Here is a 27,761-nt window from a genome sequence, read left to right as displayed (position 1 = left end):
TCCATTTTATTTTTGACAGTGTGATGATCATGACAGTTCGAGTTTCGTATGGGGTTATCAGTACACATACCCTGGAGCATAAATTTTTACCCGAATTTACGCGAATATTAGTTGTGATATTCTACGTTATTCTACTTCGTGTTTCATATGATATGTACAAAAGCGACATAAACTAAATTTAAAAGAAGCTCATCAATACGTATTATACACATTATATGTCACTTAATATCTATAATTTCTGCAAAAATTAAAGAGAAGTTAAATTATCTTAAATTTATTAAATCGTTTGAATAATGCTACATTTAGCATTAAATATACTTGGTTTGACGCTTTCATAATTTAATATAAGAGTTATATTTGATATTAATATTCGATAAGAGTTAGATAATCACTCTTAGAATTAGATATAAAGTACCCGATTTAAAATTTGGCTTTCTATTCTTAATCAATCTTGTGTCTCGTTCGTTAACATTCTATTACGCACACTAGACGAGAATATCTTCCTGCATGCATATTTTATCATCTTTTTACATTATACTGCTCGTCAAGGTACGCTTCATTCTTTGCTCGTGAGAAGAGAGAAAGAGAGAAAAAGTTTTAATTATTCCTGTTCAAACACGTACCGGGAAAGTTTAATCACTCGGCACTGTCGGCATCGTGTTCGTCCTTATTCCATCGCGTGGAATCCTCTGCGCCTTTAAAAGTAGCGTCGGTCCGGTATTTCTCACGAAGGACCGACATTAATTAATCCTGACAGTTAAAAAGACCGGACTGTCCTCTTCGCATTCTGGTCGCATCGCCTTTCGAGAGGCGAAGTACACAAATGTTCCTGTACATGTACATAGAAACTCGTGGATCTGCGTTTTTGAGAAAAGAAAGAAAAGGAAAGCAAAATTGCATAGAGACGGGAAAGAGAGCGAGCGTACGAGCCTCGCTTCGCGTTGACTTCGTCGGTCTCCTTTCGTTTGCTGTGGGCGTTTTCGCCGCGAAGGTGATCAAAGCAGCTACGAAATACATATTTGGTTTTGCCAACTCGCCGTGTTCCTATCAGCAGGCCGGAATTTCTTCTGGCTCTTTGAAAAGTGGAAATTGCGTCCCCGGTCGACGAGAACGAGCGCAAACGAACTCGGAGGAAATATTCCCGGGGTTCGCTTTTCACTCTTGATGCCGCCTCTCTGCGACTGTGTTACTTTGAAGCGAGACGATCTTTGCGAATACGAGAAATCGCACGGTCATAGGCGTTCGATTGATCTCGCAGAAAACTCCGCGCGTTTGTTTACACGTGTATTCGTATGATCGACTCTGCTAACGAGTCGATGAGAAGCGAGTGAAATGAAGCGTATTGCTTGAATCTTATGAATTTAACGCAGTGTAGTAATAAAATATGCCAACGGCACATAAAGAAGAGAAAAAAAATAAAGCACTGATATAATGAACATGATGAAATTTTAGTATAATCGTTATGTTGCATTCCGAAGAAATAACAAGATCATTATCCAATCAAATAAGCATTTCTAGTCGTATCTTTGCCCAATTTAACGACACAAATCAGCGTCGGGTTATTTGGCATGACGGAATAATTGTCGCGTTTACATTTCTCATGAAACACGTATGCTTAGTGATTCACAGTCGACGATAAACGTGGTCGTAGTCGAGTGTTAACTCATGCCGCTGGCAGTAAACCAGAATGGCCGTTAAAGCGTTCTTTAAGTCGGAGGGTATGTCACCGAGTCGAAGTATAAAGCGCATAATTTTGCAATTCTTGCGGCAATTATCTTTAAATCGTCCCAACGAATTATACAGTTATTTCTCATAGAGGAGTTGTATATTTTCTCAACTGAAAATTGTGTTTCGTGGATTCATCTATGAGCTATATCTTTCTGTAACATTTATGCGTGATCGACGTACAAAATGTTGTTATATTATTACAGTAATATACAGAGAAAGCTTTCTTACTAGCATGTAGAATTTGTAGAAAAAATAAATATAATTACGTGCTGTTAGGTTTTAATCTTTTTTATCATCTTCGTTATGAGAACCATTTTCAGAGGTATTGGTTTTGTAATTTTGGGGTTTAAAGTTTTAACGCAATATAACTTCTCGACTCAGTGTCATTTCACGATGGGGGACCGCTGGAAACGTCACTCTGCAGAGACTGCGTCTAGACCAGGTAATCTAGATCGACAGCTCGTCGCGTTAACTAACACTTCATTTAAGGTTCCAGCAAGCTATGTAGCTACGAAGCGTGGTCCTTCTGGATATAATCGAACGTGACACGACCGTCCATCCGTCGGCTGCCAGAGCGCGCCCGAATTAGATCGCGCCAATATCCCAAGTAAATTATCGCTAACAGACCGCCGTTGTAATACTGAGAGCCGAAGTAACTTCTCGCGAACAAGCCCCGGCGGCTATATGGAAAGTTAAGTTCACCGGAAGGTCCTTTTTACGAGACGAAAGTCAATATCTGGCATTTTTCCCCATTTTTAACGAGAACATACGATTTTTTCATGCCAACAGAAATGATCTTGTAGGCGGAATATGAATTCAGTGTATGAATTCTTATATGTATATTGTATGTTGTAATTCATAAATGCGAATTAAAATGTTTAACATATGTGTGTAATTTTTTATAATGTTTTGGTCTTCTAAATTAACTGAGGATACAGGGCTTAAATTACATCTTCTAGACTCAATTTGTCGAAGCTGTTTAATTCTTATAGAATTAAAGAATTTCGTAATTATTGTTCTAGTAATGCTATTTTAAAAATGATCATCTCTTGTAATTTATTTATAGATATTTTAATATCTGTAAATAAGTAGTGGTTGAATATTCTGAGATATTTTATGTAATTAGACATATTTTTTCATGTAACGTAATAGCTTATATATATCAATCATATAAAAATATGATTGAGAAAACTCGAAGTATATTTGTTTCCAAATGATTCCAATTAACTTGTTGTCGTCTTATATCTTCCACCGTGTTAAATTCGATGAAACCGGTCGCGATCAGGCCGATCGATCTTTCTTTTTAAAGAGAATACATTAATATTCGATGACTGCGATGGTAGAACCGCCTCATAAATATTTGACCCTTTCGTCTCGATATCTTTTTTTTCTTCTCTCGAGATTCAATCTGGCGCCTCACGAGAGGTGTTAAGAACCGATCTAATGAAGGTGCGCATCGAAACATGCGGGCCTTCGTTTTCGAGAATTGCCGTCTGAGATCGTATATATGCAAACAGAGGTTGGAGCAAAATGACGCCTTTAGACTCATTTATTCTTGACGATGACTGATTTCCTTGTCGATCGAAAGTAATAGTAGATACGTGTGAATATCATTTTCATAATTTATCATCATTATATTAGAATAAAAAATAATTTATTATAATTAACTTTTTATGAAAGAGTAATAAATAAAAAGTTTTTAAAGAGAGTAATAAATAAAAGTTTTTAAAAATTCTTTTAGATTACAATAAGTGCTCTTTAGATACTTTAAGAAAACCTAAAAGAATCTTTTTAGGTTTTTCAAAAAGAATGTTAAGGTCTATTTCTTATAAATTCTTTCTTTGTTAAAAAGATCAAATTTTTTTCACAAATCATGTTTATCACTTTTGATTGAGCAGCTTGGCGCCTTTAGACTCCGGACCTCGCGAGTTTATAACTAAATGCAGTGTTGTATATGCAAGAGTATCGCCACGGGGCAGCCGTACCATTGACAGAATGACGAACGTCCCAGGTAGTCACCGGTTACACCGAGGGCTCGTAAATCAGGAGATATTTTCCATTTCGATGTCCAGGGAGGCGTTATTTTTTTGTTATTTTTTGTTCTTTTCTTTTTTTGTACAAACATAATGCCACTACCATGGCAAGGCGCGCGGAAACCGCATGCTAAAAATGACGTTACAACGTTGCGAAAGCGTTCTGCGAAACGAGATCCGCGCGTCAACTCTGCGTTGGCGGAATGGTATTTTTTTTCCTCGCTGCGTATGTCACGGCTTATCGGCAAACTACCCTCCCGAGGTTAATCGAACCCAGGCAGGTCGAGATAGCGCGTTTGTGAACTCGATGGATGAAAGCCGCTTCGGACAAGGATGATTTGTGCCGCGATAAAGCTCCATTAACTAAGAGCAGATTTTTAAAGCGCAAAATCAGGGTATCGACATACTATATTTCATAAACTACAATTGGAGGTACCTTTTTATTCGAATTAAATTAAAGAATAGATTCGAATCAAGTTAATTTGTTGGCTATTTGGATATTAATATATGAATTTAATCTTAATAAAATAAACATTTTTTTAAAACAAAATAGGTAATAAAACTTGTGATTCAAAAACGAGGCTGTTAAAAGCCAAAGATAATTGATTATCGAACTGATTATCTCATTGTCAGTAAGATTGATATTACTACTCTACGTTAGATATGTAAACAATTTATAATGCTTTCTTTTTTTATGAACTCCAGAGATGCTCTATTGACTAATTAGCACGTTGCACAACATTGGTGCATTTTACGCATGTCTAGAAAAGTCGGAGGCACATCAAACATGCACGAATGTACCATCGATTGATTGACATAGATATATACTATAGGTACAATGAACACCGTCGAAATAAGCGGTCGTTGTTTATAGTTTCGTCCAGTCGACGGACACCTACGAGGTGTTCCCGCGTATACGCGTTTTATAGCCACTAGAATTCTGACAGAGCTGAATTATCGCCGAGGCGTGTCGTGTGTGTATATATACATATGTATGCATGCGTGCCTATGTAGATATAGACGTATCCCACGGGTGTATTCCTGGACACGTAGAGTTCCATAGAATATCCGATGACATCGTTACTAGACATGTGAGCAACGGCTCACATTCCGACCAACTCTATACGATCTTGTCAAAATATCCACTTGCATGCCTCTAAATAATTACTATCCGGCAGTATTTTTAACGTTCGTCCGTTACCCTCGTCTAGATTCGTTTAGATTTCGCCGGAAATGCGGCGTGACGTCAAGAATATGTTTATAAAGTGTCATGTACAGCGTTAACTCGCGACGGAACCGTCTCGTCGTCGTTCGATTTTCGTTCAATTTAGGGTTGGAATTATTCATAATTCGATGTTCTCAATCGATATGTATCTTTAAACTATAATATTATTGCACTTTTATTGTAAATTTGTATGAATTTATTATATCCGGATATTAAAATGATATTTAATATCGCAAAATTTGAAAATTTGCGACAGATAATTGATGCTTTTATTGTTAGTTTCTAGAATTACTTTTTATGCATTTTAACTGCTCGTTGATGATCGGAGAAAATATAAAATTGAAATATGGATGAACTCTCAATTATATAACACAATTCTTTAATTAAATTTTTTTCAATTTGCAATAGGATATGTTTTGCTTCAATATGTATTTTGCTTTAACATTCAATTATCATATATATATATATATATACAACTGTTTGTGGTAAGTTTGTAGTGTTCGAGAAACTATTAGCCGTGTGCAACATATAGTAACAGTACAAATATCTCGAGGTTAAATAATTCCGACCCGGGTAGTTCGGTAAAATTTGCGGTTTGCTTCTCGGCAACAATGGAGCCACAAAATCTGAAATTTATACGAGCAGGTTTAGAAGTTTCACTTTAGTGGGTACTTTCGGAACTGTAGGCTGAGGAGAAGGTAGGATCGACCTGGTGTTTTCATCTCTCGCTCGCGCGAAAGTTTCGGTGCAGGTGTTTGCATTCGCCGATGCATACGATCGTGCATTTTGCGTGCGCGTCCTCGATCGAGCATTCGAAAAGTACGGAAACTCGAGCACCTCGCTTTGTGAACCTGACGACAACGTTTTCCTTCACGACATGGTAGATTTTTATGAAAGCCCCTGGCTGCAAGGTGTCTCGTGACACTTTCCCAGAAACAGAAACAACAACGTCTGTATGTTACAGCGAGCTTGCGTTTTCTCGTCTTTCGCGCTTTCAGTTTCCCGTCTCACCGCTTTTTTTTCATCCCAACGCGAGAATACAGGCTGCATCAAAAGTCATAAATGTTTATTTGTCGCTTTTAATTGAAATACTATTTGCATTTCTGATTTATCGATATTTTTTTATCTGCAATGAAGACTTTTTTTAACATTTTAATTCTCAATATCAAATATTTTAAGAATTAATTAAAATGTCAAGCCTATATTTAAAATTGATTAAAAACAGATTTTATCACTCAACGGTGAATCACTCCATTAGGCATTTTTCTGAGATATACTTCATTTGCTCGGTTTAAAAGAAAACAATCTCAATTATCGGAATGCATTATACATGCAGCGAGTAAGTGAACATGGTCTAACGTTTCGCAATAAATCGTGCGTTACTTCGCAACGTTAGCAAAAATAGTACAGCTTTGTTGGCTTAACCTCATCCCGTTGAGGAGATTGTTAGCAATGCATTGCTTTTGTTTGTTTATTCTAATTTACATAATAACCTTGACCAAACAAATGAGAAATTATTTTTAAATTTACGCGATAAAATCATTTCATTATTATTTCATTAATTACACGCGTCTTGAAATATAATTTTTATTATTTTTTTTCAACATATTTCTTCTTGATATCTTCTTAATTTCTTCTTATAAATTTTTTTGTCTTGGAACAAATCTACTCACTATCGTCAGTATCGTCATCCATTTTTCTCGTGCGGCTTCCCCTGAACAGCAGCGGAACTAGAAGACTGAATAGTGACATCAGTTTTATTTCTGAAGCACATGCACTATTATATCACTTCATCTGCATTATTTCACTAGATTATGTAATATATTATTACGCACAAATAATATTTTTATCTACTACTCTCTCTCATAAGGTCACAAAATTTCTTATCCCGAAGTAATTGCCACCATAACATTGCAAAGTTCTCAAATAAATCTCGATAATTACGAGCGAAATTGCTTAACGTAATGTAACAGTCCGAATTCAATGATACACGGAGAATAAATTTTCACATAATTATATTATCTGCTTTTCTGAATTTTAAACAAATTTTCCGTCACTGCTCGTTGTGTTGCAATAGTCTTCGTCCGAGACTCCGCGAGCGTAATCGGAAAACAGTAGTTGACTGCACATCCCCACCGTAAAATCTCGTGTCTCTGCGAGAGAAGCGAGTTTTGAGCGTGTCGCGTGCCCGGGATTACTTTCGCGTCTCGGCGCTTATTGTTAGTCAAGATCGCATTGTCAACTTGGGTTTCTGAGAATCTCGCGGATGCGCTCCCCGCCACGGTGCGCGGCGTGTCGGAGTTCTTGGCTAATTTTGCTAGTGAAGGAAATATATATATATATATATGTATATTATACCTATACATAGAGAGAGAGCGAGAGAATCTTACATGTGTTTTCACAATAACTGCAAGTTCATCGTGCCATGTAAACGCACATGTTTTCGTCGGCATATATATTATGCTGTATGCATCTGCATAGTATATTACTTCGGTAACAGTATTAAGGTCGATATTGGATACTATGGCTTGTATTAATTACAATCTTACCATCAAAACATAGAATGCCGGTATAATAATCAATTTTAATAACCATAGAGTCTTCGATTAACCGGGAGTTTTTTATCGAGAAAATATCGAGGAAGATTTTTGTCGCGATTGTTTAATGTTTATAATTAATTTAACTATAATATATTTGTATGATTAAAATATTTTATAACATTGATGAATCTTGATAATGAAGTAAGATATATACTTGCTGCTGTCCATGACTAAGCGACATAGCATGGAATCCTAAAAATATAATCTCACATATTTGATAAATTACTACAATATCTCCCTACACGTAGCGACTGCGCTTTTCGCAGTAAGTAATAGCGATGAATCTTATTTTACAAGTAATACGTATTTATATGGGTAGCGAATTAATGATGAACACGCAAGATCAAGTTTTAATTCCTGCCTCTGGTAGCCAGGAATGTGTCGCACACTCAGGCAAAACCGTTTGATAAGTCCAACGATCTCATAAAGTTACTCCGGCTGGTGTTATAAATAAAACTCGTTTTTGACTGGCTTCGGGATTCAATATCGCTGCGAGAGTGATAATACGGCCGTCTTCGCGAATGTGTCTAGCACGTCGTCCTTTATGAGGACTCTCGCTCGCGGAAGAATTCCTTGCCGCGCGAACCGTTATGACAAACTGATATCTCCCTGCAGCTATTGCGAGGCAGCTATAGCGAAGGCCCACGTAGATTCTATCAGTGAAAATCGCATCTACTTGTGTGCGCCGTAGACATTATCGCGCTTCCCTTTTTACGATGAAGGGTTGGGCGACAAGCAGATGAGGTTGGGAGGGAGCAGGGTGTATTAAAAACTTTTTTCATAAAATATCTTATGCGAAGTAAGTACCACGGTAGAAAGGAAAGAGAGACAGAAAGAGATCCTTTGCTAGTCTCGTTCACGTTAATGACGTTTCCCGAATTTAAACGCTCACTTATTCGACATCTACCGCCTCTGTTGTTTTAGTCGTTGTTGGAGTACATCGCGAATTGCATTTTAAAATTTTCAACGCTGAAGCACTAAGTATATTGTTTCTTAAGTATGTCTCTTGGGTAACATCATGTATATGCCAGACGTTTAAAATTGTATTAAGAAAAATCGGAATTATCTTTAATTTTGAAGCATTCATCTCTGTTTTATAATTGATTCAACTTAACAAACGGAGAAAATTTAAAGGATTTTGACAATTTAAGTTGCATGACAAATGAACGATAAAATCTTTTTGACGTGAACAATCGTCTATATAGACAGAGATGCAAGCTTCTTTTTTATTTGTGACTAATAAAACTTAGCGGTGGCTAAATCATTATGAGTGGATAAAAGAAGAAAAAAACATTAGAGAGTCATTAAAAAGATGCTCGGTTGGATAGCAATTAAGAATCAAAAGATTTAACTATCTTAGAAACTCTTAAACGAGTTCGTACCAGAATTCCGCGACGAAGAAGAGTACGAGCTTTCCTTCTCTTCGCGTCTCATCGGCCTGCACGAGTCTCTTCTCTGCATCATGCCCGTGTCCCGCTCCTTCCATTTCTGTGCGCGCCACGGAGCTTCACTCATGTGATAACCTTACCGAGGGGGATTGACCCCCCGGTTTCGCGGCCCCACCGTGACCTCGTCAGATCAACAGCGAATTCGCATTACCTACGTATACGCATGCCCGTCTCTCTAATGGAGTCACGCGCCCTCGAATGATGGGGGTCATTTCGTCGATCGAGTCATTAAATAATCCATCAGCGTTTCATCAACAAATAGCCGTTGCTGGTTAACGGCGCGTCTGAATAACCTCATCCTTCACGGGCTTATTCCAGGAAAGACCCGCGAACGGAAACTGTCGTTTCTCGAAGTAGCCGGTTCTTATTTTCATATGACCAGCCTGTCAGTTAACTGCATTGACATCGTGCAACAATATTTGCTGCTCTTTTCTTCTCCATCGGGCCGAGTGCTTTCCATGACAACGTACTTCTCATGCTGCGATGTTCCGTACTGTGCGAACGATGTTTTGTTTTTCAATATCGCGTAAGGAAATAACAGATGTTATTATATATATATAAACTGATGTTATTATATTTAAGATAATTAAGATTTAATTTTAATTGCGGTATACTTTTTTGTTAAAAAAGCTCTCGCGATTCAATTGAGGTATTATTTTTAAGTAGGATGTCGGTTTAAAACACGATGATGCCACTACTAACAGTCACAGTGAAGATCTCCATAAAACTGGTCGATCATATTTTTTATTAGCATGACAAAACACAGTTTGGATTTCTCAAATGTTCTTATTCATCCTCATATTTCTTCGCGCGAATTTGCCGCGCACTTCATACAAGCTACAAATTCTTCGTCACAGTTCTATCTTCAGTTTCGACGTCTTTCTCTTTCTCGTTACGTAACACCGAGATGCGCTTCTCCGCCAGATGTGCGTCTCCGCGCGACGACGTCGCGACGCCGAGGCCCGACATATCACATTTGAAGTTCCGAACGGTGACGAACATCGGTGCATCGAGCCGCTTCCGGACTGGTCCCCTGTTTCCGGAATCCCGCGCTCCGCGAGTTTGACAGTTTCCGCGAGCCGCGAAAAGCGTGCCGGCCGTTTAGAGTCACCGGGCGAAACTAGTCGACGCGTGGCTACATCACTGCGGCAGTCTTTATCCCTACCGCGAGCTACCTCTTCTTCGTCCGCTTCTTCATCGCGCGTCACGAAACCACCAACGCAGGTCTCTCTTTCTCTATCTCTCTTTCTCGCCCTCGCGACTATTTTAAATCCTTTGTAGTCCCTCGTGGTCTCGCGACGCCAGGAGTGTATCGCCGCGCTGGAGCGCGTGCATTTCTTTCTCAAAATAGAGGATTCTTGATTGACACGAGGAATAATATACATAAAAATATTTTGACAAAGTATTATTTTATGATTTCAAGAAATTATGTTATGATCGTAAAATGCTAAATAATAAATTTAATTTTTTTTAATTATTAATAAAAAATATACTTTTATATGTTTTGCGGAATATAAGTTTTTGGGAAAATTTACGCAGTATATATATATAAATTCAGAATATTTTTATTAAGTTTTCGGATATATAAAAGTTTCCATTTCATTTGACAAGTCTATTAGTTGACCCAAGTGTTCCGGCACTGATCAGCGTCATTATACCTTTTGATGCTATTTTAGAAACGTCGCCGGAGGCGGTCTTATAAATTTCGCTATGTTATTATCTGCCTTGACCGCGATATTACGTAAAAGCTATAGTTTTGACCGAGAAAAAGACCTCTTTCCCTGACAAGTCCACATATTATTCGAGTTTATGTGTTTGCATTCATTGTAAAGCTGCACATGTACATGCACTAAACATGTCGATGGTATTGCCGTTTAAACTATACAATGTTATATATATAAACATAGGTTTTTTTAGCGATTACATTTTCAAACGCATTTTTGGCTTCGTCTACTTTCTTCGACGATTTATTTTCCACGATTTAATATCGTTTGTCATGAAAAGTGGCATTGTCAGTTCTTGTGTTTAACATCATCAGTTTTGAAGTCCGACAGTGGCGCGATATTTTTGATATTGAAGAAATTCGGTGTCGGTGCGAACCCGGGCGATGATAAATTGTTCATTAGACTGGCGCCGTTTCTTCACGCGGCGATGTAATCTATCAAGAGGTTGAAAAAGGACTCAAAATAATCTCCGAGCTTGACGTAGGTGGCATCTGGTTTTCCCATCGAGCGAGCATGAGACGGAAGCAGAAAAGAAAGAGTCCAAGAACCGGTAGATTGATCCAACAACTCACTTTGAACCCTCTCGGCGTGCTGTCAGTTTTTCTAATTGTGAAGGATTTTCTTCGCACGCCACTTGAATGCACCATGATAATCCGGCTGCATAATGCGTCGGAAGGGACAAAAAAAAGCTCGTGAGACGTTATCTTGATTCGACGAGAGTGTCAAGCATACTTTTACTGTTTGTATGTACTGGGTGGTCCTAAACCGTTCCTAATTTTTATCTTGTAATTATACAAATGTAACTATATGATATTTAAAATTTGTAATTAGTTTTTGAAATAAATAATAACAAAATTTAAAAAAGATGTTTAAAAGTACTTAAAAGATTTTTTATATGCATAATATAATATAATATATTATAAATAAATTTGCACGTTTAATTTTACCGCCATTTTAATTAAAAAATCATCAATGAATAATACAACTACAATATTTGTGAAAATAATGTTAGCTACGAGAAGCTATAAAATAATTTTGATTACTATTTGGTAGCATCAAAGTAACGCATTTATTGCCTATAATACCTTTAGCATACTCATTTATTTATGCTTGATTCAAACGTTTATAAATATGTTGACGTAGTTCAAAATTTTTGAGTTACTGATTACTTCATGATGGGAGACTAAAAGGTCGAGATCGGTTTGACGTTTCAAGTTTCAACAGTATTACGTAGGATAATAGAATAAGTTAGCGTTGAGCTTTTCGGAATCTGTACAGCGTCGACATCTGGATCCCGAGTTCTAAGAGAACAAACGCCACCCCGGAATATTTTGCCAAAACAAAGCTTTTCTTGGCTCCTCGGGTAAATAAATCTCGAGGAAATCACGTAGACGTGCGATTCATGCGCCGTCATTCAGATTTTTTACATCAACGTCGTACTCACTCGCACAGTCGGCACATCCGTTCAATTTTATTTCTGAATTATAATCGAGGTATAATAGGCAAAAGTATATAATATATATGTATATACCCACCATTGTTAATTGAGCTTCCTTGAAGAAATGCGATTAATTAAGCAGTCAATTTCAACAGACTCTTGCGAGCGTTTCCATATTAGAATCCTCAATAGTCCGATAATTGGCTGAGAGTTTCACTTTTAGACGATTAAATCCTTTCCTATTAACTCTTATTGTTTGACTTGTAACTTCATTTCTAACTTTCTTCAATTTATAAATTTATACTAATTAACTTAATCAGTCGCGTGGATTCGTCGTTGTCGCACGTTTAGTCGCAGCAAATCACTGGTAAAGTTCTCTCCTTTCTCTTGACTTATCAAGACACTACTTTTACCGCTTGTCAAAATAAAGTGATATCGTACGATGAAAGCAAACGTTTCTTTGAAAAAATGGAGCACGAATACGCTTGGCGTCATCTCGGGCGCACTCGGGCGCATTTAGCAACTGAGTCAAGTCTGCTGGATCGAGACCGCCGGTACTAGAAACTGTACTATTCGCTTACCCGACTGGACAAATTCAGCGTGTGCAGGCCAGGCCTCGAAAATAGTTCGCAGCAAGTTCGTACGGCGACTTCAATCTGATGTATGCATGTGTCTATTTGTAGATGACCGCGGCGCGATGCAATTTACCAGATCTGCTATAGTCGCGTAATAAAATTCCCCGTGATTATCGCGTACGAAATGTATTTGACCTTTTGTTTGATACCATCCGTAATGATGAATTTATAATTAAAGGGATGGTAGTGAGATTCGCGAGATTAATGGTGTCCATTTAAAACGTTCCCCAATTTCAGAGAACACAATTGCACCGAGCGAGTTTATTAAAACATCTGCCCGTAAAGCACAAAAGTACTCAAATAATTAATTCCACAATGTATCTGTAAGGGAAAGAAAGAGCTCTTTCTAGAGAGAGGCAAAAAAAGAGCGATAACTTGTACAAGAGTGGTCGAATTAAATTTTGATGACATATTCTTTGATAAATTTAGGATCAATTTTTTTATTGAAAACGTCATGAAACTTTGTATATCGTCAAGGTATTAGCTTTTTTTTCATCGCGATATATTTGCTAAGTTTAATAGGATAACAAAAGTTTGAAACTCTCGCTTTTCCATGACATATCAAAAATTCCTTTAGCACGGTAGTTAAATTAATCCTTGATTGCTTTGGTGCAGTCATACTCTAGAGGATCAAATATTTAACATTATTAGTTGGTCTGGCCTGCCACTAACGCGTAATGGAAGTCCCTGCGAAATTAATTTGGCCCCCGAGTGTGAATCATCTATAACGGCAAATTAATAATTCAAACAGCGGCGTTCAGAGCAACTGCGTTAATAAAATTTGCTTAAAATATTCTGCTGGACGAGAGGAAAAAAAAATGAAACAGTGTAAATAATAAATAAGCTGGATAAATAACAGCGTTATACTCTAATAAGATATGAGAAAGTTCAGTATAATAGTCTCATTTGTCTAATTTAATTTTTTATAGCAAAATTCTAGACACTAAACTCAATGCACGTATTTGTTCGTCGAAAGAAATAAGAGAAAAGTTAGAAACAACTTTTTTCGTCTTTTCATATATTGAAAATTATTTTATCCCGCTCGTCCATCGCGAACGTTCTCATTAACCGGGCATGATCAAATCGAAGGAAAGGAAGAGTAATCGCGGCATTATTGCGTCTTTTCGAAACGACACATTCGCAAACCGTCGCGAGAGATCCCCTTCACCTTCGATTCATCGAAAAATCCGCGCGCTCTCCCTTCAGTCCCTTTCCCTTTACCTTGCTCCACCTCGGCATTGATGTGAATGGTCCTCAGTCTGAGCTCCTCGTTCTCGTAAATCATCCCCCTCGAGGACTTCCGGTCGAGTTTTCTATTTGGCTTGACGCTGACGTCTCGCCGCCTGGTCCTCAGCATCCCGACACCGCCAACACCGCCTACCCCCGTCCCCGCCATCATCCTTTTCCTCTTGTGCCACTTGTCTTCTTCCTTCTCCGCGAACGGTATGGCGTGGTGTATCACAAAGAGCGGATCGCGACGAGTGACCGATTGTCCGCGATGATCGGCTGCGCCTCGCGCGCGGCCTCTCGAGAGGAGAGCAACACGCGACTCCCTTGTTCCCTCCCTTCTCTCGAGAAACTTTCGCGAGATATACTCCCGTTCCTCGTAACTATTTGATCTTCCGTTTGATATTCGGCCTTACTCGAAGAAAGTTCTGAGCACAAAGCTTTCGCGCTTGCCAGACTTGGCGAGCGCAACTACGACTTGACCACTCGACGTTCTTTCTATCGCGTAGGCAAATCCGAAGATTTGTTTCGAAGTGTTTATCTTAATTCTTTAATATAGGTATATGTTACACTACGAAATATCTTACTTTGAAGCATTCGCACTTTCTTCAGATGGCTTATTCCATGATAGATCTTATCATATTGAATGTATAATCACTTTCTGCCATTTAATGATAACTCAAGGAATTTTTAGTATTAATATTTGTATAGTAATCCGTAAAATTATATTGTCTGAAGATATTTTTTATATTACTTTTATTTATGTTATTATAAAAACTGGCTCTGTGAATTCTCTTTTCTATTAGATTTTACTTTTGACCGAGAAATTATTTCTAGCCAGCTAAATATCTTAGTCTTGTATTAACTACTTCAATAAGAGGAAATTAGTTTTTAAATTGTATATTTATATCATTATTGTTATAATAACTCTGCACTGAAAAAGATTAAAGGTGCGCACTTGCGCCGATATGCCGGATCTCGAGAATGACACGGTGCGAAGCCACTTCCTCCGTTTAAAGCCGAGCGTATGTTCCTCGAATAATCGCACAGTCACTTCGGCGACGAGTCTGCGTCAATCCCGGGAACAAACCCGGGGAAGCGAGGTGTAATTGATGCCGGAGAAACCGAATAGATACCTTACTTGCCGAGTCACTCTCTATTGTGAAGACTATACATGCTGGTTTGTAGTACCGCGAAGTTTGTACACGCTGACTCGTGATATCTCACGCAATCTATACAGATCTAATATCACCACGCTGTTGCATCGCGGAATTAGGGTTAAAAGCCATTGAGTTACCGGGAAGTAATCCGTCTAAAATTCCGTATACGTTTCGTGAAGGTTATAACGCGTTGTTATATTCCGCGGATTATATATCTTGGTCCACAGCGAACACAGAATTGGGAGCTATCGACGTTGCCGAGCAACATAATCTGCCTGTGATCTCCGTCGTGTGGATACGTCGTTGTATTAACTTAGCGCAGATCCTCTACCGGCAGTACTAATTGGCTAATTCCTCCAGGATTACGTTTCTCTTCCCGGATCGTCACGGAGACTACGAAGGACGGTCGGCTTGCTTCGTGGACCTATCCTCGGTCCACGCGGTCGCGATGAATCGTTTAGACGAAGTTACGGTATCCGGCAATACCGGTCGCCGCGTCGCCCTCGCGGCCAGAAGAATTTGCATCGGACACTCATTTCTCACGCGGTATTCCTCGCACGTAATTTGCGTCCCCATTACTCAGCGTTTATCAGCGTGCTCGGGCGACCACCTCTTGCACTTTCAAGCTCCGTTTTTGCGTTTTTTATTTTTCTCTCTCCCCCCTCTCTCTCTCTCTCTCTTTTTGTTTCCCTTTCTTTTAATTTGTTTTGCACGTCCACGCGGCACACGCAAGGGAATTTATCTCGTCGCCCGGGCGGATTTTCTGCAATCTTTTGGCCGGCTGCGGCAGTCATCGGCCGACTACCGCGCGCCGTTATGAATGTCGAGATTCTCGCCCCTAGGACGCCGGCGATTATTCACGAGGGACTTAAAGTTGCAGCTTAAACTTCTAGCTTCTAGTATCTAGCCTCTTTTCTATCCGGTGGGATGCGTCCGTGCAAAAACTGCCCTCGCGAGAACGGTGAGTGGTTGCGATACGTAATGCCTCGCAGTTATTACGGGGCGATTATCCACGATGATGCGTGATGTCTTCGTGTCGCTCGAAGAGAATCGCTGGTCCTTGAAAAATGCATTAAAGTTAGAAGAAAAGCGACGAAACGGTTAATGATATATACCGTAAGAATAAAGTATTTGATGCGATGACTAGTCGACTTCATGAATTTCACAGCGTTTTTATCTGTCAATTCTAGACATTCTCTGACCTTTAGTTGTTGAATAAAGTTCCCAGTGATCGCTCCTGTCATTCCTATCGTCGGTGATCTGAAAAAAATATCTATATTAGAAATCACGTGTAATAAAATCATATAATTAATTTTTATATACTATGCATTTAGATTTTTTTGTATATAACGAAAATGTATTTAGAATAATCATGAATATCTCATTGTTTCCAAATAACCCGTAATTCGATTTTTATCAGACATAAACTGTTTTACTGTTGCAAAAATAGAATATTTGCTTTTAAATAGAAATTGATAAAACGCAGTAAAAACCTATTTGACCTAAACATCGAAATTGATCGATATATATCGTTATAAGAACCATCGCGAATGAAGATTTTATTTTCCGAGCGAGATTTCGATGGCAAAAGAAGTCACGAAGGATTCTTGAGTGAACGAAGTCTTACAAGATATTGTACGTGATTTAAAACCTTCTCGACAGCTTCGCTTAGAGGATTGCTTCACGTGTCGTAGAACGCGGAGTATCCGATACGCGTGTTCGAGTAAATGCGCAGAATGGCAAAACATTCTGCTCTCATGTGAAGGAGGAAGCGAGTATCCGCTTTGAAAGAAACTTTTTTTGGCCATGTTCTCTATTTCTCTCTCATTCTCGCGCGTTTCTTAGGACTCAAAGTCTAGGGAATGACATCAAAGAGGACAGCACAGTAAAGCAGGTGTGTATCCTCGAACCTATTGTTGTCTTGTTCCGAAAACATACATAAAGAGCGACAAAGAGCAAGGAGAGAAAAATATATAGAAGACATAGAAATTTATCATATTCTACAGAAAATGTATTTGAATATTTAGAAGCTTCTGCTGTCAAAATTAAAAATAAAATGAAACAATTTCAGAAAGAAGAATTAATCAACGAACGGTATGTTGGAATATAAAATGTATCTATATTTTATAGCGAGAAATGTAAGTACGATTCTGTTAAAGTTTTAATATTTTTCTGAATTTAGATCCTTATAGACTTAAAAAAAAAAAAAAAAATAGAAAATGTGTCACACAAACCGAAATACCACGAATATATTAAAAATGTTGAGTGTAGAAGAGAAAAGATAAAAAAGAAATAAATTTTCCTCGTACATTCAGCTAGCTTTTGCAATGATCTTAATTGCTGCATAAATAACGATTCCCTCGTGTTTGCATTAGAAACTTGTAATTATCTCTGGGTTACCTTACGCGATAATTAGAAAAAGAGTGAAAACTTTACGCTTCGTCATACGTCTGCGGACTTTCTTGATGAAGTTGATCCTTTAATTAACGTCGACAGAAAATGATAAAAAGGTAAATGACAAAGGAGGAACTTTTCTCTTACTATGGTATCATACTGAAAGAGATAAAATCGCGCGAAAACGTATAAATATACGAAAATTGCGAAATCAGAGTAGTAAAAATAGTGTCTTGATAGAGAGACAAGTCTATATGCGTGCTTAGAACAAATATTCGATTTGAACGCATTCCAAGTAGCAGGTGAGGCATGATTCATGGCTCATGTCTAGCACGAAAATTAACGTTGTATTTGCCGACGAAAATTACTTACGAAACGAATTACATATCAAAGAGTCTATGTAAAGAAAATTCATTTTTGTTTTTATTTAACATTGCACGAAAATGATCAGATTCTCATTATATTTATCGAGTATTTTTGTAACAATCTAAAATATTAGCGCACATTAATTTAACTGTAATTAAATTATATTTATGACATGTCATACTGTCATACTATCGAATATTTCGACGAACCAAAGTAGAATAAATATATGTATATTTTGAGATTTTATTGTACATTTATGTTGATAAATTATTATTGCTATTTATTTGACAGAATTAAATTAATCTATTGAAAATTTGGTTGTAATTATTGAGAATTAATTATACTTTTCATCGCTACAAACAGATCAATTCCGCTTAATTAAACTTATTTTATTTATCACCAATTTCACTTGTACGGATAATTAATGAATTTCTCAGGAGCGCAATGCCAGATGATACTGCTATTTATAAACAAACGCGTCGCATGCAAAGTGCCGGTCGGCGTAGCTTTTGCAAAATCAAATGTTTATGAAACGCTCCGTCGACGTGAGTTGTTCGCGCGCTCGCAATCTAACGAGGTAGGACCATGAGGTCTTTGATGCGAAACGCGCGCCAACGGGATGTAAGAGAGACCAGAAGTTACAGCGTGCAACAATTACGCTCTTTTAAGCGTGACGACGCGACAGAATGGCGGGGCGATGTATCTCCTTTGTAACGTGAACTTCAGCAGTACGAAAGTTTTCCCGCTGCCGGGCAAAAACTTAAGGCTCGTTAAGAGGCGCGCATTTGCATGACATTTATCACAACTCCTGGGAGGACCTTTAAGATACGTGCCAGCGCGACCGGATAAAGCCGGAAGGATTAATGAGGACGTCTTTCTCCCATCCTCTCTGTTGCCACGCTCGCACTTCGCACAGTGTTAAGACGAAATATATATTCGCCCAGCTTTTAACTCTTTGGTACGTTGGCGTCATCTCTTCGGCAATATATGTTATTCTCTTAATGCTTTGAAGAAGAATACCCGTCGCCAAATATTATACGTATAATATGGCGTAAACTTTATTATGCAACCATCTTTCAATTTATTGCTTGGAGAAATGAATTAAATATTGAATTTTATCGAAGAAAAGTAGTGACAATTTAAAAGATTTTAATAAAATATTTTGGATGTTTACAGTACTTTATGTCAAAAATATATGAGATAGCACAAACTGAGAAACTTTATATGTGAATGTAATATTTATGTTACTGTTTTATTATTCAAAACAATTTTTCTCAACTTTCTACTTGCGATTAGAATAGACTTGATCTCACTTACGAAGTGCTTTTTTCAGAAGTTCGCTCTTATATGCGTGAAGTGTTATACTACTTATTGGCCACCTGGTGGCCGTGTAATTTTAACGATTTCCGGTCTTGTTCGACGGATACGCGTTTAGCAACCACGTATTACGTGTATATCAATATACCGATATAATCCCCGACGTAAACCAGACATGGGTCTCGACACGTAATACGATGGCTGGTAATACCAAATAATCAAAAACCGCGATTTTCAGTGCATGTGTATATATATATATATATATATATATATATATATATATATATGTATATATACATACATACACGCACGCACGCACGCACGCATGCGTGCACACACACACACACACACACACACACATATCCAGATACTTAAATTATTAAATGCGGGATATAGCTGCACGCTGCTGCATTATCATTTAAATTTATATATCTTGACTGAAATATATTATAATATCTTGATGCTAAACGTGTCAAGTGCCGAAAGATATTTTTTTCTCATATAAAATAAAGAAAGTACTTCACTCTTTATTTATTCTTCTCAAATTCTTCATATTATTTTGAAAAAATTGTTTGTGCGTCACGTAACACGTTCAGGACTTTGACTTTTGGTATCCAACTCACGCAATGATGATGTTGCGTCCAAAACCGGTCCGGCCTTCTCTCGCAAGCGTATCTGCGTGGCGTGAAACGTAAGCGGTGCAGCGGCCGTGACGTTCGTGCAAAAATCGAATTTACACCGTGAAGTGCGAGATCGGGACGTTATCGGCCAGCCAGCGTGTGCACAATTTTAACGATTTCCGGGCGGGTTACTTTCGGCGTAACGCGGCGTTACGCTCGAAGGTCGACACGAGCCAGACCCCCCGTGATTCGAAACCTCGATCCGAATGATCGGCCGCGTTGGAATGGAATCGATGACGGGGCGTGTTATTATTAAGCGAAGCGATGACGGATTTCTGATCGCGAAATGATTTGCGCCGTCGACATCGTGCTTTTTCGTACCACGTTAAAGGGAATCGCTTCATTTATGAATACATTGCTCCACTGTTTAAATTGAAGCTAAAATAAAACCTCCATTCTGTTTGTCTTCCGTAATGGTCATACGTAATCGTACATTGTTATTTTCTAGAAGAAAATCAAGATATTAAAGTTTGTTTCGGTATATTGAGTTCGTTTATATAAACTTTTTAACGTCGAAAAGAATTCGTTTATTAGTTATTAAAATTGGAAACATAGTTAACAAAATAGTTATTACAATATTAATAAAGAGTTCGCAAATATTAGTTCGGTATTTTATTACAGAAATTCTAATTAATGTCTTTGTGAATACCAATCATTCAATTTAACTTTACATTTTCGAAAAAAATTTATTTTAAATTTTATTTATTAATTATAACATAAAAATTAATTACAGAGACATTACACAAAAATAGTAATTATTACTTATTAATCTTATTATATTGATAAAGATATTACACATCAGTTGTGAACTTATCAAACTTTATTTTAACGTTAAGTTTAGCTTAAACATACATTCAGTTTGTATATTTGTTAAAGAACATGTAGCTTAAAGAGATGGTGATTAACACCCGGGAACACTCTGTAGAACATGTCGATGGCGTTGATGACATACAGTCGAGACAACGGCGGGCCCATGGATTACATGCGCGACACGTGTCGCCGACGCATTTACCGGCATGACGTTAACACGTGCATCGTCGCGGCTTCTCGTTGCGGCGCGTCTCGCAATGCGTAAGTGCCGCGCGGAAATGCGTGTACACTGTGGTTTCGAATGCACGTTGCGAATGATTTACAGGCGGTCGCGGGTAGCGTGCACCGGATGCAAGTTGCTCGCGCGGATGCGACACGAAGATTTAATTTTTTGAACGCAATCGTTAACCGGATCGTTTCCCGGCGTACGATTCACCAGTTTTAATTATCGCTCGTCAAGTTCCGTCGCATTTTTTTCCTTTTTACTGCAAAATTCTGCTCGAGGGCGAACAACGAGACCCCGATATATCCGTCATCGATGGAAAACATGTCGAACGTAACGAAGAGGATGGTCTCGACGTGGATGCCGGGCACCATTCTCGAGCTTTTCATTCAAAACGAGTCGTGTCCAATTAAGCGAGATGCCTCGTGTGCGCTTCATTTATTCATAATGCGACATGTTTCATCGATATTTCGCCTCTGGCTAAAAATGGCGAGCGTATCAAGCTTTAGATGAGGACTCATGTTTGTTGTCAATAACATCTTGACTCTAAATTTAGCACAGAAGAAATGTATTGATAATAATAATACTTAAAAAATATCTGGATCATTAGCATTTTTTGAAAAAAGTTTTATTAACCCTCAGTGTACGATCTATAAAAAAGGTACAATTTTCAAAATCGTATAACTTGAGTACCAAGCGTAGACTGACGCTGCCCCTTGGCGCTCACATAGTAGCTACCTCAAAGATTCCCCCCCCCCCCCGGTACGGACCCCCACCATTCACTTCCTTTGAAATGGCGCCGCTACTTTCAAAATTCGCTCGGGTTACGCTAACCCAGATCGTACACTGAGGGTTAATCACAATTACGTAAAAGTTACACAGTTACGTAAAAAAAGAGCAAAAAGTTATCCGAAAATTACCTGTTAAAAATTATAATTTTTTAATGACTCATATTATTTAGGACACAAATTTTTTATAAGAAAATATTTTTACAAGTTAGCCCTTATAACAGAATTAATGGTTCGGCAACAAGTTATATCCGTACATAAATTATGCAAATGTTTTACTTCTCACCGCAGGATATTAAACGAATGAATGTAAAACGTGCGTAATAAAAGAAGTCACATGGGACACGGTCAGGTTACCCTCTTTGGGCAGGAATGTCTAATAATAGTAATAAAATGAAGCGGAGATGTACTTAGATGCCTCACGAGGAATGCTAACGAGATGGTCTCCATTTGCAATTCCGGTATACTTTAGGAAATGTCGGGAATACAATACAAAGCCAAGTCTCGCTGTGCGCGCAAAAGTCACTCCGCAGAAGGCAATCCGGATTCGCGACAAGGCCACGGCGCGGCTAATTGAATTCAATCGAAAATGCTTGCCTAATTGCAGCGTCAAGCTTTCGTAAGCCTCGTCTTCGGAAGTTCGCTGTTCTTCCCCCTCATGGCCCGCTCCCTCTTTCCCGCGTTCGGCTTTCCTCGATTCGCCTTCCATCTTGGAAGTGGGACTGAACTTTCAAGTTTATGGAACTGAATCTTAAGCGGCCGACCCTCCAATTTAAACTTGGGTTGCGATGCTATCGTTTTGCCCTTGAAAGCGAGTTACCTCCGCTGGCGCGAGGACACACAGCCGTGGATCCCCTCGGATCGTACGTCTTCGCGGTGACTCATGAATCATTTCGACGTGTCGACCGCAACGTGTTTCTCTCAGATGTGCACCGAATCCCTTTTACGCATTTACGGTAGTGTCACGGATTTGACATTATTTAGGATTCGTTGCAAAATATTTGACAGATCTCTTGAAGAATTTCGAGTCGACTTTTTTTTAACAGAAAAATCACTATTTGTCATTTGTATAACTTTCAGCGTTGAGTTCTTTGCCCCTGCAGAGATACAATACTTGTCAAACTCGTTTTCTTGTCCATTTATATTTCTTTTTCATTCTTGAAGTGTAAGTGTATATCTTTGTAATCCGTCTTCCTTGGAAATATTTGACATTCATACAGTTTTCACCATTTGTCTCGCAACTACAATAGTGATGCAGTAGCAAATGTATGACACAGCACAACAACGATTTCTCACCGAAAAGTAACCACTCAAACTTTTACATTTTTCTTCCGCTAAATTATTTGTAATCCGAACGATGTCGAATGATTCTATCGAGTTTCATTCATTTTTAATGACTTCTCGCGGTCGCGACGTGGTCGAAAGTGCGTAAAAATAAGTCGCTCGCGAAACGGTCCAGGCAGCCTTCGCTGCTCTATGCGACTTGCCCGACTGATTTTTCGAGTGTACGTCCGACCTGTCAACGGCCTGATGGAGGAGGGAAAGACTCCAAGAAAAACGGACAATCACCGAGTTAGAAATGAATCATCGACCGGCTCGTAACACCACCATCGACGATTAATTCATCGTCAGCCGCTCGTTATTACGGTCGACGGCCGACAGATTGGTTGGCGTGAAGGAAAAAAGCTTTTACACGGCATTTTCGTGCTCGGGATGAACGATCGCTCCGGACCGGACTCGGATCGCGGCGATGAAAACTTGATCGTCGGCAAGAAGGAGAGAGCTCGAGCCCCCACGTGGTATACTCTCACGACAATCCGGAATTTCATAGGCACGCTACTCTTCGCGACAGAAATAACTCGGGGCATCCCGTACATGAACGTAGCCTGACAGCGCGCAGCATGTAAACACCTCGTAGTCAGCCAATTGGTCGGGCCGCTGGGAATAGATACTTGTACTTCAAAAAGTTTCCAGACACATCTCCACAAGGCAAGAAAAGAGTAGACTTTTTAATATTCAGCGTTAAGCATCTTAGCAATCGAGCCACGAGCTTGAAAGTTCGAAGAAGCGAAACATGAATTTCAGTCACAATAGCTTTAATTTAAGCCACTTATTCTCAGTCGCTTGTATGAAATCGCGAATCTTTCTTAAAACATCAATATAAAAAAGTCTGCTTCAAATTGGTTTAAAAGTCTGTTAGGAAAGCTAAAGCGTTGTTATACTATATAATATTATATCGCAGCTGCAAAGTTGTGAAGATTTTCTTCACAGGGATTTGAAACTTTTCGGGTTTAGTGTACCTCTCGAAAGAGTTCTATTCATGATCGTTCGACGAAGTTTTCAAAGAAACTCGCGTTTTTATGCTGCACACGCTGCACGCGCTGCTCTTACGTGTCGCGAAATAAATTTCTTTGCCGTATTCTCGCATTTACTGTCGCGTTTACTGTTTGCGGTCGCGCACAGCAGCTTCGGAAACGGTTTACGGAGTGCGGATTTACGAATGTTGGTCCTACGAATTCACCATGACGCTCGTAGGATGATCATAAGGAGATTTTATCGTTACGACATTGTATCTTCGTTGTGCTTGACACGAAACGTTGCACCGTAGCGCGTCGTTTATGTCCGAACAATCTCAAGCGTGACTACTTAAATGTCTACATCAGTTGTCTGACTCATAATGGCAACAGTTCCTCGCAGAAAGAACGTTTTCTTTTGAGGTCTTCAATTGCTTAAATACTTATTTATTGATATTTATGTATGACAGAGTGATTCAGAATAATTTTTATATTTGAAAATACTTCCTTTCTATAATTTTAACAATACAATTTAAACTTAAATTTGCTAATCTTGCCAAATTTAATATTAATTCGTTATTATAGAAACATTACATTTATTATTTTTGAAGACATAAGTATCAATGCCAAAGAGAAGTATCGAAAAATCTTTTTATTGTCGTTGCGAAAATTCGCTGATATTGCGTTTTGTCTACCTTTCTACCGCGAGATGCTAGTTCTCTGCCTTGCAATCAAAGACTGCCGGGAAGAAAAATGAAAGGATTAAGTGGAGCACGAAACGAACGTCGGCCACATTACGGCGAAACTCGATTTCACGACGAGGGGGAAAAAAGATTCTAATTGTACTCAACGTAGTCGCTGCGGCGGATAGCGCGATAAAAGGGTCGGCAATAAAACGCAGCGAGGCGACTAACGGAGAAGATGTACTTTTACGGGAGACGCTGTTTCTGTTCCGGTTCTCGCGAGCGAAATGTCTCAATGTCCACCTCCACGCAGGACAGTTGATAAATGCACGCGCAATTTGACGCGACCAACTTGGGCCCTTTTCCTTACGGTATCTTTATTCCATGCTTTTATTCACACGATTCGCAACACACTTCTCATGTTCCCTTCCGCGCATTTAAGTTTTACGCCCTGGACCTCACTTCTTCGAGAAAATCGAAGGCAAATGGCAAAACGAGAAAATAATTTGCTCGCGAGAAAGAATATTCGATTTTTATAAATTAAGAGAGTGGTAAATTTATGAGATTATGATACTTTTTTTCGTCATGTATTATTTTGCTACGTGTTTTATTTAAAAGGTTACGATGAAGTGAAGGGGAAAGGGAAATTACTCTCCAGTGACAAATTCCCGAATAAACCGCGTTTGCGATAGGCAGACGGTAATCCCGAACAGAACAAAAGAAAAGCCGCGTCCGCACTCCCAACCAAGCCTCCATTGCGCCGGTAATGTAAACATCTGGATATATATAGCGGCGAGAGAAAACCGGCGAAAAGTTTTAGCGAGTGCCTCTGACAATCCTCAAATGGCTGATGGGATTTGTGTCGAAAAAAATTGTTCTTTAAAAAAGAGAACTCAAAATAATAAAGTAATTAATTGATTTTTGTTTTAATTTGAGATTTTTAATTTGCCTAAAGCTCGTGATATTGACATTTCTCTAATATTTTCAATTTAACTGAACCGATAGCTTAAAATGCTCGTGACATTTTATAGCGCTTTTGCGATCATAATTTCCTACCAGCGAAAAGCTGCGAAATTACCAGCACATTGTACAATAATATCTACTCTTTTCTTTCCACTTTCTCTCTTTCGTCCCATTTAGACACCGTAACTGGCGCAGACATTTCCAATTTTTAAGAATCAGTCTGTAACGTGATTTCATCTCTTGTCCGCGTCGTTATTTTCTCTTTCGTTCGTTCCTGCCGCAGAAATTCTTCATGTCCGCGCGTATCTTCGGGCACGTTTCCGGAACCGAACGAGAGATCGGAGATCGGTTATTTTTCTTTCTCTTTACGCCGAGATAACTCTGAGTTTTCTTGGTTCTGTCCGCTTTATTGCCTCGCCTCGCCTGTCTTTTTCTTGCGCCGTAGCAGCGCGGAGTAGAACGCGCACTCTTCGATTCTAATAGAACATCGTAAAACCGCGACGACGTCGTGAAAACTGTAGCAGACGATGCACCAGGAAACATTCTTCAGCGGGCATTCTTGGTCCCGGAGACCGTCGCTTTTCCAATTTCTTCGAACTCCACATTTCTCGACTTCCACACTTTTTCTATGCTGATTTTTCACTAGAAATGTGCCGGACACGTAAGAAATATCCACGAGGAAAAATAGATGAATGGACGTCGTTGTGAACAGTGCGCGTTCTTGATTGAAATATTCCGGGATATCGGAAAATTGTCATGTGGTTTATCTGATTACATTAACGAGCGTTTATTTCTTCATTTATCATAAATACGTGCTAATTATTGCGATAGTGATTGTTACGAAAGATCTATCCAGTAGTTGCTGATTGCTGTATCAATTACATTAAGATTAGTTTTATTGATTAAATTTCATTTTATTTCATGATATTTTTCTTCTCTCTCTTTTTTCCTCCCTATTTCTAGTCCCTATTTCTCGTCCCAGAAAAAAATACTTATGCTAAAGATAAAGCGATGCCAGTGAAATCAGATGTTAGCAATCTAATATGTCACCACACTATTAAGCTTAACTAAACAAAAATCACAAAAATACACCAATAACCGCAACGTTCTTTTCTCAGTATAGCCATCAGATTAGCAAAAGGCACATTTGGACACTTTTTCAACCAGGGGATCGCGACAGCAACCCATCTAGCTGTCATCATCCTTGCCTTCTTCCCGTTCTTCCTTTTTCGGGTGTAAAAGCTTCTCACGTTCCACCCTTTTTCCCCTAAGCTTCGTTATGTCACGTCAAATCAAGTTTGACCCTCGCTTTTCTTTACATCCATACAGGAAGACAGGAAGTTTCTTTGGCACATACCTTTTTCTTCTTCTTCCTCTTCCACCTTCGCGACTTCTTTTTATTCGCATTCCCCGTCGTGCTCGTCGTCGTCGTCGTCGTCGTCGTGGTGATCGTCGTGGTGATCGTTGCGATCGTCGTGATCGTCGTCGTCGTCGTCGTCGTCGTCGTTGCCGTTGTCTTCGTCGCCGTTATCTTCCTCTCCTCCACAGTCCTCCTCGTTCTTTTCCTTCTCCTCTTCCTCCTCTTCCTCCTTTGATTCCTCTTGTTTTTTTCCGCGGCCACGGCCGTGCGGAATTCGAACCGGGGTTCGATTTGGCGGCACCCGGTTGGAGCTGGTCGGCATTACTGCGTTCGAGTAGACTGCTCGCACCCGAAGTCTACCTCCTTCTCTACTTCTCTTCATCTTTCTCTCTTTCGCCTCACCGGCCCACCGCCTCTCTTCTTTCCCCGTTCTCTCTCACTCTGTTGTCCGCAGTTTTCTCCGCGCCCTCTCTTGCCCTCTTTCTCGCACCTTTCATGTTTTTCCCTTCTCCTCTTTGTCTTTCATTCCCGCTTTCGTAAACGCTCCGTGACCCGTCTCAACTCTCTCTCTTTCTCTTCTCGACGTTTTCCGGCGATGCTGCTCTCCCACCTCGAGAGCTCTCTCTCTCTCTCTCTCTCTCTCTCTCTCTCTCTCTCTCTCTCTC

General features: G+C 39.2%; 2 protein-coding genes across 4 annotated transcripts in view; one reads left to right on the top strand and one right to left on the bottom strand.

The window, feature by feature from the left end:
- LOC112465628 overlaps positions 1–27,600 on the bottom strand; it is a 34,491-nt gene extending 6,891 nt beyond the window's left edge. Inside the window, exons 1-3 of one of the 3 annotated variants that reach the window (XM_025033260.1) lie at positions 27,094–27,600; positions 16,421–16,478; positions 14,053–16,277 (exon numbers count right to left, since the gene is read on the bottom strand). In XM_025033260.1, coding sequence (XP_024889028.1) covers positions 14,053–14,230 — 178 coding nt within the window. In that variant the 5' untranslated portion in view covers positions 14,231–16,277; positions 16,421–16,478; positions 27,094–27,600. Of the gene's footprint in view, positions 1–6,659; positions 7,179–8,968; positions 10,171–14,052; positions 16,278–16,420; positions 16,479–27,093 lie in introns of those variants that run through there. The other 2 variants (XM_025033262.1, XM_025033263.1) reach the window with 2 other exon arrangements.
- LOC112465627 (tyrosine-protein kinase transmembrane receptor Ror) overlaps positions 1–27,761 on the top strand; it is a 238,617-nt gene that overhangs the window by 49,234 nt on the left and 161,622 nt on the right. The window lies entirely within an intron of this gene.

This window comes from Temnothorax curvispinosus, unplaced genomic scaffold (genome assembly GCF_003070985.1).
Source record: "Temnothorax curvispinosus isolate PA1 unplaced genomic scaffold, ASM307098v1 QBEX01015410.1, whole genome shotgun sequence".
In the NCBI taxonomy this organism is placed as follows: Eukaryota; Metazoa; Arthropoda; class Insecta; order Hymenoptera; family Formicidae; genus Temnothorax; species Temnothorax curvispinosus.
Note: the sequence above shows the minus strand (reverse complement) of the source record. Positions and strands in the feature narration are given on the sequence as shown.